Here is a 14,288-nt window from a genome sequence, read left to right as displayed (position 1 = left end):
GCTATGTTGGGAGGATTAGGTTCCACTAGGTTCGATTTGGAAGGGATTCACTACGGGCTTAGGATGTGATGGATTTATGATTTTACGAGCATTTATTGAATCACTTTGTAATTCTATGAGTTTATTATGTATTGACAAGATCCGCCGTAGTGTACCCACTCAAAGCTAACGTCGCCGTGTGGCCGCACCTGTATCACGGCCGGTGACCCCAGCGGGGGCAGCATCGGCATTGGCCATGGGGTTAGGCGAGGTGCCTGCCATCCAGCCCGCCAGATCAAATCCACCTCCAGCAAGGGCATTGCTGGCCCCTCCCGTCAAGGGTGAGGAGCGGGAGTGCTCCTCAAATTCGGCGCGCATTTCCGGATCCACTAAAGCAATTAGTCAGTCAAAGGGGGTTCTCGATTTCTCAACACAAAGGGTCTATCATACTGCTTTCCATCAGCTTGGGCATGCCGAGAGTGAAACCCAAGGCAACAATAGCCAGCAAGATCATGGGGTTCTTAACGAGACTCAAAGGTGAAACTATGTACGAGCTATGTTAGCAATCATAGTGAGAATATCACTCACCACATCACTCACATTTGGCGCGTTCCTCGAAGAAACCCCTCCGACCCACGAGCTTGGCCTCGACAACGACATCTGATTGTTTCTTGGCAGCCACATCAACGACATATTTCTCAGCACCACGGTTGTCCCATGGATTTCCACGGAAGGTCTCCCAGATTCCTAGAACGGACCCATCGGCAGCCACGTCGACCCGATAAGGGGCGAAGATGTATTCGCTGGAGCGAATGTCCAACAAATATGATTCCTGCTGAGCCGGAATATCATGGAAGACCAATGTCGATGCGTGCGTGAGTGATGCAGTCAAGAGGTGATCGTTGCCGGAGGGGAGCGTGGTCAGAGTGGCATGGGTGGATGCGGGGAGCCCATGTGGGTTAGGGAGGAGATTTGTGGCGGGGATGGTGATGGTGAGGGAGGCTGCCGCCAAATGGCAGAGCAGAAGAACCACCACGAGCGACATGGTGGGCTTGGAAGTATTCGTGGATTTGAGATTGAGAGATCGACTACTCCGTAGAGATTCGCATCAACTTAAGAAGCTTGGACCAGGTGTGGTATATTGGTTCAGGTCTCGTGACCTAACTAAGCGTTGAGTTATAACCGGGTAAAGGGAAGGCACATGACAGCATCATGAATATTACAATTACAGTACTTGGGAACTACCAAGTCATATAGATTAGTGCATCTTCATGAGAATCCAATCTCTAGTTGAAATCCTCGGTCACTCATCCCTCTCGACTCCATAATAGGCAGCTCGGTTAGCAGTCACGGACAAGAGCCGAGCTGGGCTGGACTGCTTTCCCCACTTGGTGGACTCGGGAATTGACCCTGGGCTTTGCTTTTTTAATGGAGACTTGACAGATGGAGACACTGGGGAAGTCAAGTGCTCTCAAATCCAAGTGCTTAAGAGGATTCTCTCTATATTGAAATATTAAGTTTGTTGCATGCATATGGAAAGCCGCTATACTGGATTCTCTCGAATCTCACTCGCACTAGACTACATTCTTCGGTTAGAGAGACACCAGGCGCCTTTAGCGCCAACGAGAAATTAATTGTTCACGGAGCTGGAAGTACCGTTTCCGCCCGAAAAGTAATAAGTAGAGTAAAAGTAGAAACTAAGAGAAATAGAGCCAAAAAAAAAAAAAGAGGCAAAAGAGTTCCAAGGTTGGTTCCTCTTACCCAACCTTTTCCCCTTCCCCCATTGCCCACTCTCGTTCCTCTTTCCCCTTTTCCCCAGTCCCTCACATGTTCAACGGGCTTCAACTATTGCTTTTTTCACGACTTGGCTGTATGGTCGCATCGGAAATCCCGTTCCTGTAACACCCCTCGTTGATTGGCTCGATCCCTCTGCCACCTCCAATCACTTTCCCCTCTTTACTTGCCGACTTTCTCTTCTCCCCTCCCACCCCAGAAGGCATCATGGAGCCACAATCGGCCATGCCGTGGCCGGAGCAGCTTCATGAGAATCCCCTCATCTCGCCGGGGGAAGATGAATTCTCCAACTTCCTCGAGTTCGACATGCATTTCACAGACCTAGAAGGGCACGGACCAGCACATTCCCAGATGCAGGAGCAACATTCAATGGGACACCCTCCCACCACCTCGGCGCCCTCAACCATGGCCTCTGACCCCCGATCACATCCATATGCCACTGCAATGGAGGGGATGTCAATGGACTATGGTCACCATGCGACCCAGTCGCAACCCGCCATGCCCTACACCACCACTCCCAGCATGACCCCGGGCTTCTGCGCCCAGGATTCCTCCCACCAGACCATGCCACAACAGTCGGGCCAGCACTACATGCAAGGACCCTCGATGATCCCTCCGACCCCGAACAGTATTGAGATGCATGGGAACGCCGTCCGATATTCACAACGCATGGACGAAAATCCGGAGATGTATGATCCTCGATACTCGCGCGTCGAGGACCAGGTATGTATCAGATATGATATACCTAACCCTTTTTCCCCGGGCTTCTCTTGCTCACCAGCTCGCCAGGCGCTCTACACTCCTCTCGTATCGCCTGCGATGACACCGCTGGAAACCCAATTCCAACTGGACTCGTATGCGATTCCCGGGGAATATAGCATCACTCCCCTCACCTCGCCCGCGCTGGAGGCGCAACCACACTCCACCAATGGCTTTTACCACTCAAGACAGATGTCGGATGTCGGCTTCGTAGCCAACGTCGACGGAAATACACTGCCAGGGACGTCAGCTCCGGGCTCCCCGGGTATCATTCGCAAGACCAATCGCCGACGAACATCAACCGCCTCCCGTCTTTCGGGACGAAGTAAGGTCAAACAGTCGCCTTCCCTGCGGGCTCAGACCCAGCGAAGGGGAAGGCCGGTCCCGAATTCGGATGAATTCTACAATAGCCTATCCCAGGAATTGAACAAGCCACAGAATAATGATGTCCGCTCGCTCCAGGCCAGCAGCACCGAGGGCTCGGGCCAGGATTCGGTCTCGCCAGAACCATTGTCAGAACCATTGATGCTACCTCCAGCGCTCCCTTCGTCACGCAAGTCCCCGGCCATCGCTCCTCAGCCGGCACAGCCTCCCAGTGCCGCAACCCCCGCCACTCTCATGCGCATCCAACGTTCCCAACACACCCAGGACCCCTCTGGCCAATTTATGGGACGAGCGCAACTGGAGTACCATGACGAGACCATGGAGGACATCACTTTGCCTGAGGCGGTGGCAACCTCGCAGGCCCGTCCTAAGATGAATCGCATTGACACGAGTGTCCGGGCTAGTCCAGCCATTTCTGCAAACTTGACTCCTTTGCTAGAAGCCAGGTCGGGCTCCGCAAATGGGTCCGTCCCCATGAGCCCTCGGACGGCTGCCATGCCATCTCCCAGTGGGCCGATCCCGAAGAGATCAGACCCATCCCGGTCTTCCATCTCCAGTCGGAAACGGCCCAGTGTATCCTCCACACATGCTAGTCCGCAACTACGACCGAAGATTAGCCCTAGTATCCAGCCTTTGATGCGGGCCGGCAGTGAAAGTGAGTCCAATATTTGTTCCTTTATCTCTCTCGCATAACTCATACTAATCATATTCTATAGATTTCGCGCAAGATGCACTCTTTGCCTCCAAATCGAATTACCAGCATATTCTTGATGGCACTTTGCCCTCGGGTGTTTCATATCCAGAGGCCCTGGCCGAAAACCTCAGCTCCAAACGGACCAACCACAAATTGGCCGAACAGGGCCGGCGAAACCGCATCAACAGTGCTCTTAAGGAAATTGAGGCTTTGGTTCCCCCAGACTTTGTTCAAGCTCGATTAGCCAAGGAGGCTGCATTGACAGGGACCAAGCCTGGCGACAAGGAAAAAGATAAAGCGACCAACCAGGCTATCAGCAAGGCTAGTGCGGTGGAAATGGCCATTGACTATATCAAGTCCTTGCAAAGGAGCCTCAAGGAGACTAATGAGAAATTGGTTGCGACCGAAGCCAAGCTCGCGGGCTTCACCCTTAATGATGGGAGCAGCACTCCGACTGCGAGCACAGCGGAGCTGACTAGCAAGAACGAGTCGGAAGACAAGAGTTCATGACCAGACTGTATATTTTAAAAAGACGGGGATCAGGGGTTGACTTACATTGTATATTTTGGTCGGGAAAAGGAATCGGATAACCCTAGGATCTTTATCGACAGTCTCGCTATGTGGATGCGTAATGATCTGTTTTTTTTCCTGCTATCTTTTTCTGGATGTGGGTGTGATAGCGTTGGCGTTGATGTCTTGTTCTTGCTCGGTGTCTATTGTGGTTCTATACGTGGCTCTATTCCCTTTTTTTTTTTGATATCTTTATGAATTCGTATATCCAGATAGACTTCACATATATATTTATTTTATTTTTTGAAATCCTTGGGGATAAGATTATAGCTAGGTAGATAGATACTTGACAGTGTGCCTATACTGTAACTATATGTATATCTTGGCAGTGAAAGAAGACGAAAATCACCAACACCTTCAAATGCTGCCTGGGTTTCGTCGCTCATGAGGCTGTACAGATGCAAAGAGAAACCCGCCTATGACTTCGGAGTAGATGAATCAATAGTCGCGGAACACCGCCACCATGTCATCCAAGCGAGCCACTTCGGCAAGTAAGAGAGCTTCCTTGTCTTTCCAGCGTTGCAAGAGTTCCAACTCCTCTTCGGTGAGGTACTCCTCCTCGTGGCCCTTAACATCGCTCCGCTCGGTTTTCTCGAGGAAATCCTTGAGTCGACCTCGCTCGACTTTGATGCGCTGCAGGGTCCGCGACATGGCCTTGTATGTGTCCTCCAAAATACTGCTGCAGACTCGATCGGGATCATAGTACCAGAGGAAAATGGTCTTGGAAGGTTGGCGCTGTGCGTCCTTGGGCACCTCCTGCAAATCCACAAACCCACCAGACTGCATGCTAGCAAGGGTTTGCCGCAGATCCTTGAATGGAAGCAAGCTGATTTCTTGTAGTCGCTTCTCATCTAGTTTGCCCTTCGCATGAAGCACACGGATCACACGGATGGCAACGTCACCATATCTGGATTCAATCATTCGTTCCAGCTCCAGGTGCCGTAACTTGCGAGCCAAGCCACGGAAGCCAATCCGCCACTTGGGGACACCATACAACTCAACACAAGACGTGAGGTTGTGAGGTGGCTGTGCAAGAAGTTGAAGGTGCTGGTTAATCTCCCAGACTCGATTTGGGCCACTGGACTCGTCGTCAGAACCCTCATGATCCCCGTTGACCCCATTCTCCAAGGGCCGTTTCCCGCCTCGATTTACCGATTGTGAAGATGACTCTAACGGGGCAAACGCCCCGGACAGATCCAGACAAGGGTCGATATCCCCTAGAATCCTTTCTGCATCAATGGGGATAGTCCATTGCTCTCCTTCTTCACGCTCACGTGGAATCTCGTCTGTGTCTCGGCATCGAAGCGTAGCGTACTCAACATGTCGAAGGAGACAGTCATATACCTCTGCGGTCGCCGGAGGTGCATCCTGCTCAGCAAGGGTGACAAACCTAGCGTTTCGTAATGCCACATCCAACTTTTCATAATTCACCCGCACGACCAGTCCGGACTACAGGGAAACGTCAGCTTCCAGTCTGAAAGATGTGGCTATTTGGATGATAGCAGGGATCTTACCTCCATGGGGGTATTATCGAATCCGTCTCCATCTTCTGACCAGTGGTTCTCCTCATTCGTCATTTGATGCTCGCTTACTCCGTTTTCTAACCCATTAGAACTGTGTCCGAACTTCCTTTTGATCCCTCGAGGAAGACCATTCACCATGAGCTCCTGGGAAAGATCGGCATGTGTCCGATTATGTACCAATTCCTGGATCTCAGACGCGACCGTCTCTTGTTGCCTCTTTCCCTTCAGCGCCTTGATATCCGAACGGGAAGACACTGTGCGTTGTGCTTCGAGCAGATTGTCCCCGGGGCTCTGAAAGTGGGCGTCACGAACACGCATCAAGTATCCATGAGATGCAAGAGCTTTGATGGTGGCATGGAAAGGTGCGGGTTTTCTTTCTGACGCATGATCACCGTTGGTCTTGCCGGGTTGGTCCTCGGCTTCCATTTCATCTTCCTGTAGTTCTTCGTTGTCGTTTGCAACCCCATTCGGGACTGTGGGCGTTAAGGATTGAAGCTCGGGAAGAGTTTCAAGATGGCTGACAGAGGCGTGACCGAGGAATAGAATTGCCTCCATGACTCGGGCCGCATATTCCCCAAGCCGATCTTCGACCAGATTGAGAATCTTCCCGGAGCGCACGAGGTAGTATGCGGCATGAGGGTTTGATTCGTAGTAGGTATTGTTATCTTCGAGAGAGGTGAAGTAGTAGACGAGATGATGCTGAATCATGGCTGTCAAGCCATGGCGCAGTTGGCGATCAGTAAGGCGAGAATAAAATTTTAATCGAGGAAGAGAAAGCCGTTCATAGCGTTGTAAGGTTGAGAAGATGCGCTGTAAAACATCAAGCTAATGATCAGCATTGCTCTTGAACTGAAATGCCACCACAACGAGGCTATTTCCGCATGCCTGTATGTTGCATGCATTGTTTCAGGATCACTTACTGCGAACAGCTCTCCGAAGTGATCCTCGATGAGGAGCGTACAGAGCTCCACGGCATGCTGCGCAGAGACGAATCAGTACTGGACCGAAGTCAGTGGAGGGGCTGTAGCGAACCTGGGACATCATCATGGCGTTTTAAGAAGGCTTGCCAGCCTCCAGTCCTCACGAGGAGCAATTGAGGTCACCGCGACAAGTTCATGGAGGGGAAGTGGTATAGTTGCGAAAGAGTAATAACGGCGGGCACTTTTTTGCTTATCAGTCACGTGTACAATCAGCTGATCCTGCATCTACACAGGAATTCGATCTTCTATTCTAGCCACACTTGATGGAAATGATCTTGAATGGATTTTCGAAGCTATTTTGTTTTGATCTAAATTAAATCTATAAACAAGCAGAGATTTTCATAATTTTCTAAATCAGAACTCTTCCTCAACAGGACTATATAAAACCAATCTTCAATTGTAGAAAAGTTCTTCCGAGTCCGTCCGACTCGTCACGGCAGCCAATCAGAGTCTGAGTAATCAACCCAGCCCCGGCATCTTGAAGCTTTTCGTAACCCGTCTGCTTCCCTCTCCCGACGCATCTCCCCCCCCTCCCCTCAATTGCTTCCTTCAAAGCCCGTCCGGGTTCCCCTTTCTTACCCTTTTTCAATTGTCCCTGGCACATCATGCTGTCGCGGTCTTCCCTGAGCCGAAATGCGCCGCGTGCGCTCTCCGCCGGCCGTCGGGCCATGGCCTCTGCTGCCAACCCGACTTTCCAGTACGATGTCACCGAGGCTGCCGGCGTGAAGGTTGCCAACCGTGAGGTCAACGGTGCCACTGGCACTTTGGCGCTGGTGGCCAAGGCTGGCTCCCGTTACCAGCCCTTCCCTGGCTTCTCCGATGCCCTTGACAAGTTCGCCTTCAAGGTTGGTTCCGCATCCATTGTTTGATCAACTTGCCCAATGCTAATCTGTCCGTTTATAGACCACACTTAAGCGTTCCGCACTGCGCATCACTCGGGAGGTTGAGCTGCTCGGCGGTCAGATCTCTTCGACACACTCGCGCGAAAACGTCGTTCTCCGCGCCAAGTTCCTCGCCAATGATCTCCCTTACTTCACAGAGCTGCTGGCTGAGGTTGCTGGCAAGCCCAAGTTCACTGGTAAGTAACTTGATATGATGGTTTGAGGAGGCGACATGAGCTTGGAAAAAAGGTGGAGGAGGATGATGATGATGATGATGGCATATGAGAAACTTTTTTTGGGGTTGCCAACTGACATTGAATTTTCGTTTGACACTAGACCACGAACTGAACGAGGTTGTTAGCCAACTCCTCAAGTACCAGCAGGACGCCGTTTACTCCAGCGCTGAGACCGTCGCCATTGATGCTGCTCACGGCGTTGCCTTCCACCGCGGCCTGGGTGCTCCCATCACCCCCAGCCAGTCCACCCCCTATGAGAAGTACCTGTCCGGCGACGCCCTGACCCAGTTTGCTCAGGATGCCTACTCCAAGTCCAACATCGCTTTGGTTGCCACCGGTCCCAACTCCGCCGAGGTCTCCAAGTGGGTCGGCCAATTCTTCCAGGATCTCCCCACCGGTGCCTCCGCCGGCCAGTACAAGCTCCAGGCCAGCGAGCCCACCAAGTACTTCGGTGGTGAGCAGCGTCTTCCCTCCAAGACCGGCAACGCCGTCGTGATTGCCTTCCCCGGCTCCAGCGCTTTCGGCACTGCTGGCTACAAGCCCGAGGCTTCCGTCCTGGCAGCTCTTCTGGGCGGCGAGTCCTCCATCAAGTGGACCCCCGGTTTCTCGCTCCTGTCTAAGGCCACCGAGGGCTTCTCTTTCCTTAACGTCTCGACCAAGAACCTCGCCTACTCCGATGCTGGTCTCTTCACCGTCACTCTTACCGGTGCCGCTGACCAGATCGGTGCCGCCAGCAAGAATGTCGTCGATGCCTTGAAGAAGGCCGCCGCCGGCGAGGTCGCCAGCGAGGACATTCAGAAGGCCATTGCCCTGGCCAAGTTCAGTGCTCTGGAGTCTGTCCAGACCCTGGAGACTGGCCTTGAGGCCACTGGCTCCGGTCTGGTTCACGGCAGCAAGGCCTACCAGATTGGCGAGATCGCCCAGGCTCTTGAGAAGGTTACTGAGCAGCAGGTCAAGGAGGTATGTTCTAATTCTCTAGCATTTCCCAATCAATCCATTTGTACTGACCAACATGTTCTACAGGCTGCCCAGACTTTCCTCTCCGGAAAGGCCACTCTCGTCAGCGTCGGCGATGTCCACCACCTCCCTTACGCTGAGGACATTGGTCTGTCTGCTTAAATATCCCTTGTATACCATACAACCCCTAGACCGAGGGAAAAGCGTGTTTCCTCGTTTGGATTTGATGTGATCACTTGTGCCTAGATTCCTTCCCGATATCTCCTTTGTGTTTGGGTGTAGTTGACTGTAATACAATTGTACCTTATTCGATGCAGTTCTCGCTATAATCCTTTTTTCTTTGTTCTCTGGGTTCTTATCCTGTAAAACACCAATATCTAGGAGTATGTCTTAGAAACAAGACAGCATGGCCATCTGATCAGATTCCATTTAGCATGTCTTTCGCATGAGCTAAATAGTCCTGGGAGGGCTCTTCGAAAGTACCGGGTGACGGGAGATACCAAACACCGAAAAGTCCTGTCAACTGAACACATCTGCATCGCAACAGTAGGTTTTGTAATGCTTCTGTCCTCCATTCTACCGAGTGTGGAGACCTTCAAGTATGAAATGACATAACGGAATATCTGGTAGTCACGATCATAAGACGTCCATGGTATATGTCATTACAGCCGAGGTCAAGCCGTATGTACAGGGCTGATCCTCATTAGAATATAAAGCCTCGGTCGAAATCGAACGGATGAATGGAAGACAGACTCATGCAGTGACGTCTCAGCCGATTTACGCCCCCGAGATCGGATGATTTCACATGAAGATATGGGGCAAGATTTCCCCGAAAACTGGGGATTTTCAATCGAACATAACATGTCCCTGAAATCGGATTTTAGGAAGTCATTTCTAGGTTGGGTCTCTTCACAGGTTTAGTAATATCTAGTCTATTTCATTTCCAATAAATATAGAATTAATTAAATCACCATGGGCCATGCCAAGGAGTGTTTGAGTATCACAATCACAAATGCATTCAGTGGGTATCGGGGTGTTTCAAATTATGTATGAACGATGAGATTCTTGTCTCGCTCTTTTCCGACAACCGCTGCATAGCAGAAGGGTATCTCAAACCTTCTCTTTAGTGCTTAGCGGTGACGGTATCGCCAGTCAGTTTTTCGACTGCTTCCTTGGCCCTAACAGTCACAGAGGTTAGTCCCGAGGTATCACTTGGGGGTAAAGAAAACCAAAACGTACATATCACCAAGAGCCACCATGCAGACGGTCTGCCAGATACCGAGACCAATACGGGGAGCGACACCGCGGTAAAGACCGCGAACACCGTTAGAATCGTAGATGTACTTGAAGGCCTTGCCGACAGTGAGATTCTTGGGGCGGTTAGGGTCAACGGTCTTGCTCTGCATCTCGACACGAATGACCTCAATGGGCTGGTTCCAGGCGGAAAGACCACCACCGAGACCGGAGGCGAGGATCTTCTCCCAGGGGGACAGCTTCTGGCCATCCTCCTTGTGGGTGACCTTGCGGATGGCCGACTCAGCCAGACGCGAAAGACCGAAGCGAGAACCCCAGTTGGTAGTCTGACGAATGGCCACGGCGTTGACACCACGGTTGATACCCCGGATACCCTCCTTGCGGTAGATATCCATGAAGGTTCCGAAGGTACTGGCGGGCTGGACGCCAGCAGCAGCCATCTTGTGCTTGGTGATCTCGACAGTCTTCATGCAGGTGCAGAAGCCCATGGTGGCATAGGCCTGGGCGATACCACCAGCCATACCACCGCTGATACCGCTAACGAAATCATTGGCACCGAACCGGCGAGCTTGCCACTCCGCTTCGGAGGCAACGAACAGGAGGACGGCGCCCTTGGTGGAGGCCTCAATCCAGGCCCACGGAATGAGTCCTTGATAGTCTAAGGGTCGGAAGATCGTCAGTCAGCTTGGTTTCATTCCCACAGGATTGGCTGGAAGGTTCTCCACCCGCAGGTTGCGCGCATCGGAGGAAAAGCGAAGGGGGTTACATACAACCGAGGATCCCGCCACGGCCCCAAATCCGACCCATAGCACTGCCGAAGCTGTCGCCCCGATTGGCGGCCATGGTTGTCTTGATCACTTCCAACGGCTAGAAAGGGATGGATGTTAGTTGATGGATTGGCTTTCAGGCGCCCCTCAAGAGCTAGGGCGGGAAGCTGTGAAGCTTCGAAAGACTAACCTGTCCCAAGGTGGTGACCTCAAACAAGTTCAAACCAGCGCCCAGCAACAGGTTGCTGAACTTGACGGGCTTCTTCTCAAGCTGAGGCGCGGCGGCCATCTCTGGAGTAGTCGACATTTCTGGAATGGGGTGCTGCTGAAAGGGGCCCTGACCAAGGGAAATAGGGGCTTCGTCGCCTAAGGGATGGAGGAGAGGAGAGGAGTAAGAGACTCAAGGGGGAGTCTGTGGAAAATGCAGAAGGTGGTTGGAAAAGAAAGGAACAGATCGAGGCGCCAATTGTCTTATAGGGGAAATCAGCTCAGGCCAGAGCGGAGTTCCCACTCATACTATTGGGTACGGGGTACCTTCCATACCGCCTTGGGCTTTCACAACAACCGATGGGTTGAATGTCGGCCTTTGCTACTCCGCGAATTCCCCCAAATTCCGATAATCGCCAATTAATCCTACTATGAGTATTTTCCAGAGTAAAAGTGATTTCTATGGCGTCCCTGACTTTTGTGATTTCATCTCATATCTACATACCATATATATTGTTGTTATTTTTTTTTTTGAGTGGGTCAAGAAGGTTGAGCCCCAACAATTCACGTGTGATCCATTCTCCTCAGTAGCCGTGAGACCATTCTTCGTACGGCGCATACTGCATACTTGGCTTATCTTGACTTGCTTACGATATGCATGCAGTACAATATGCACTTCACATCCAGTCCATTCTGGATTTACGCAATCATACAGTTACGTGATGAATCATGCTTTCGAGGAAGTGCTGTTACAAGGCCCGCTCGAACCCAAGTCCTATCATACATGACAAACAAATCACAGGACTAGATATAATAAAAGGAATAATACATGTCTTAACGTAGAAACACCCCCCGAAAACCAAGGCTGTTACATTTACAGCTTGGCACCGACGAGCTTGGCGTAGGCCTCAGTGCTGAAAGACTTGGGGCGCTCAATGGGCATACCAAGAGCACGGTCGATGATCAGCTGGGGCAGGACACCAAGAGCACGGGACACACCGAACAGGACGGTGTAGTAGTTGGCCTCGGTCAAGCCGTAGTACTGGAGGAGGACACCAGAGTGGGCATCAACGTTGGGGTAGGGGTTCTTGGTCTTGCCGTGCTCGGTCAGAACACCGGGGGCGATCTTGTAGACCTGGCTGACCAGCTTGAACATGGGGTCATCGGGCAGCTTGCGGAGGGCAAACTCGCGCTGAGACACGTAACGGGGGTCAGTCTTGCGGAGAACGGCGTGGCCGTAACCGGGAACGACCTGGCCGGCGTTCAGGGTGGACCAGAGGTAGTTCTTGATGGACTCATCAGTCAGGTCGTTGCCAACGGCCTGCTTCATCTTGGTGAGCCAGTTCAGGACCTCCTGGTTGGCCAGACCGTGCAGGGGACCGGCCAGACCCTGGAGACCGGCAGAGAGGGAGAGCATGGGGGAGCTCAGGGCGGAGCCGACCAGGTGAGTGGTGTGGGCGCTAACGTTACCACCCTCGTGGTCGGAGTGGATGGTCAGGTACAGACGCATCAGCTCAACAAAGTCCTTGTTGCCACCGAAGCCAAGCTGGTTGGCCAAGTTGAAGGAGTAATCCTTGTCCTTCTGGATGGGAGCGACCTTGCCGTCCTGGAAGACGTTACGGTAGATCTTGGCGGCGATGGTGGGCAGCTTGGCGATCAGGTCCATGGAGTCCTCGAAGGTGTAGTTCCAGTACTCCTTCTTGTTGACACCCTTAGCGTAAGCCTTGGCGAAGGAAGACTCGTGCTCAAGAGCAGTCACGGCCAGGGAGAACTGAGCCATGGGGTGGAGGGTGCTGGGGCAGCGGTCGATGAGCTCCTCAACGAACTTGGGGACATCGGAACGGGCAGCCCACTCGGCAGACAGGTCACGGACCTGCTGCTCGGAAGGAATCTCGCCAGTCAAGAGCAGCCAGAAGAGACCCTCGGGAAGGGGCTCCTCACCACCGGGAGCCTTGGGAAGAAGCTCCTGGATCTCGGGGATCTAGATTTGGGGTGTTAGTGGCCCATCGGTATTCAACGTCCCTATTCCAATCACTTACGGTACGGCCACGGAAACGGATACCCTCCTCAGAGTCAAGGACGGAACCCTATACCGAGAAAAAAAAAGTCAGTCTCACTGCGGAGGCGCATCATGGAGCTATCAGGATATGAAACTCACTTCCCAGACGAGAGACTTGATACCACGGGCACCACCGTAAGCCTGGTCGAGGGTGACCTCACCGATGACGGTGCTACCGTAGTCCCTGTAATTGTATCAGCAACTGACACGTAGTTTGGTTGACGCGGAATGACATACTTGCGGAGCTTCTTGACCTTCTCGATCTCGGCGGGCAGGTTGTCGGCGAAGGTGTCCTTGAGAGACTATCCGAGAGATTAGTATCATTGATACTCGTGATGCGAGATGCGACAACGTACCTTAGCCTTGGCGGAGGAGTAGCAGCGCGCGCCGTTCAGGGCGGCAGTCTGCACGGGCTTAGCCATGGAGGACCGCAAAGCGGAGGTACCAATTCGGATGGAGGCCATTGTGAAATGTCAATCTCAACACGACAGAGAAGTGTGGGAAAGAGAGGAGTGGGATGGGGGAGAGGAAGAGGAAAGAAAAGAAATCATCCGGGAGCTCCCTTTTTTCGGATTGGATTTTTCCCGTAATACACCCGGTACGGGTCGGGCTGATCAGTATGTAATTTACTCCCAACGGTACTCTCGGGCTGCCGTGGATCGTCGAGTCCGACCATTTCCGTCTCGTTTGATTTCATTTTGATCTAATCCCATAGCCTATATTCTGTACAATACGTATAGGTGCAGTATTTGTCCCATCTGATTAGGACCGAGGTATAAACTCAGCAATATCAGGGGGTACAGGTATACCGTATATTACCCACTATCCCTGATGGGGGGCCATGGCAGTGACGTCGGCAAGTCGCCATCCCATACCCGCCATCCGGATCCCCGAAAGTGCGGGTTGGGGCCCTCGGCATCAGATTAGCACCTTTGGGGGCTATATTTGACCTTCCCCATGATCACATTCTGCAGATGACTCGCTGACTCGGTTCATCTATATCTGAATAATCGAAATCTACATGTAGACACTGCATTCTCAGCTCCGTTTATAGCCGGTCCTCTGCCCCAAAAGCTCACCGAAATTCGGGAGCTCCACGGGGCAAGAAAAGAGGACAACGAAGATGGGGAAGCAACTAATACTAAAACAGTAAGGAATCGAGCCAAAAGAAGCCGATTTTCGCCAACGGAAATCTTCCGACCCCATCCTAGCTCTCAGAGTGGGTTTCCTGCCCATACTCCGTG

The 14,288-nt window shown here is 52.2% G+C and overlaps 6 protein-coding genes across 6 annotated transcripts; 2 read left to right on the top strand and 4 right to left on the bottom strand.

Moving 5' to 3' along the window:
* Positions 1-165: 165 nt before the first annotated feature.
* N7503_000617 (uncharacterized protein) lies at positions 166-1,024 on the bottom strand (the record flags this gene model as incomplete). Its single annotated transcript, XM_057060178.1, has 3 exons — positions 166-368; positions 430-522; positions 580-1,024. 3 exons carry the CDS (start codon positions 1,022-1,024, stop codon positions 166-168), a joined length of 741 nt encoding a protein of 246 aa, XP_056927101.1.
* A 935-nt stretch (positions 1,025-1,959) lies between these two features.
* N7503_000616 (phosphate-sensing transcription factor PHO4) lies at positions 1,960-4,365 on the top strand. Its single transcript, XM_057060177.1, has 3 exons — positions 1,960-2,496; positions 2,563-3,571; positions 3,633-4,365. Exons 1-3 carry the CDS (start codon positions 1,981-1,983, stop codon positions 4,118-4,120), a joined length of 2,013 nt encoding a protein of 670 aa, XP_056927100.1. The 5' UTR covers positions 1,960-1,980; the 3' UTR covers positions 4,121-4,365.
* Positions 4,366-4,618: 253 nt separating this feature from the next.
* N7503_000615 (uncharacterized protein) lies at positions 4,619-6,747 on the bottom strand (the record flags this gene model as incomplete). Its single annotated transcript, XM_057060176.1, has 4 exons — positions 4,619-5,629; positions 5,695-6,513; positions 6,624-6,680; positions 6,736-6,747. The coding sequence occupies 4 exons, from the start codon at positions 6,745-6,747 to the stop codon at positions 4,619-4,621; spliced, it is 1,899 nt and encodes a 632-aa protein (XP_056927099.1).
* A 541-nt stretch (positions 6,748-7,288) lies between these two features.
* On the top strand, positions 7,289-8,919 carry N7503_000614 (ubiquinol--cytochrome-c reductase subunit 2; the record flags this gene model as incomplete). Its single annotated transcript, XM_057060175.1, has 4 exons — positions 7,289-7,528; positions 7,587-7,761; positions 7,901-8,760; positions 8,824-8,919. 4 exons carry the CDS (start codon positions 7,289-7,291, stop codon positions 8,917-8,919), a joined length of 1,371 nt encoding a protein of 456 aa, XP_056927098.1.
* Positions 8,920-9,880: 961 nt separating this feature from the next.
* Positions 9,881-11,085, bottom strand: N7503_000613 (putative mitochondrial DNA replication protein (Yhm2); the record flags this gene model as incomplete). The annotated part of the gene is made up of 4 exons (XM_057060174.1): positions 9,881-9,935; positions 9,997-10,669; positions 10,782-10,878; positions 10,969-11,085. The coding sequence occupies 4 exons, from the start codon at positions 11,083-11,085 to the stop codon at positions 9,881-9,883; spliced, it is 942 nt and encodes a 313-aa protein (XP_056927097.1).
* Positions 11,086-11,859: 774 nt separating this feature from the next.
* cit1 (citrate (Si)-synthase CIT1) lies at positions 11,860-13,508 on the bottom strand (the record flags this gene model as incomplete). The annotated part of the gene is made up of 5 exons (XM_057060173.1): positions 11,860-12,966; positions 13,025-13,072; positions 13,144-13,228; positions 13,282-13,346; positions 13,401-13,508. 5 exons carry the CDS (start codon positions 13,506-13,508, stop codon positions 11,860-11,862), a joined length of 1,413 nt encoding a protein of 470 aa, XP_056927096.1.
* Positions 13,509-14,288: the final 780 nt, after the last annotated feature.

The sequence above is a fragment of the Penicillium pulvis genome (assembly GCF_028828015.1).
Source record: "Penicillium pulvis strain IBT 33274 chromosome Unknown contig_10_segment0_segment0, whole genome shotgun sequence".
Lineage (NCBI taxonomy): Eukaryota > Fungi > Ascomycota > Eurotiomycetes > Eurotiales > Aspergillaceae > Penicillium > Penicillium pulvis.
Note: the sequence above shows the minus strand (reverse complement) of the source record. Positions and strands in the feature narration are given on the sequence as shown.

Bases quoted from the DNA above. Each gene is read 5' to 3' on its own strand.
- N7503_000616 (XM_057060177.1), top strand. From the start codon at position 1,981: ATGGAGCCACAATCGGCCATGCCGTGGCCGGAGCAGCTTCATGAGAAT. The intron at 2,497-2,562 runs GTATGTATCAGA...CCAGCTCGCCAG, and splicing joins ACTCGCGCGTCGAGGACCAG to GCGCTCTACACTCCTCTCGT. The intron at 3,572-3,632 runs GTGAGTCCAATA...CATATTCTATAG, and splicing joins GATGCGGGCCGGCAGTGAAA to ATTTCGCGCAAGATGCACTC.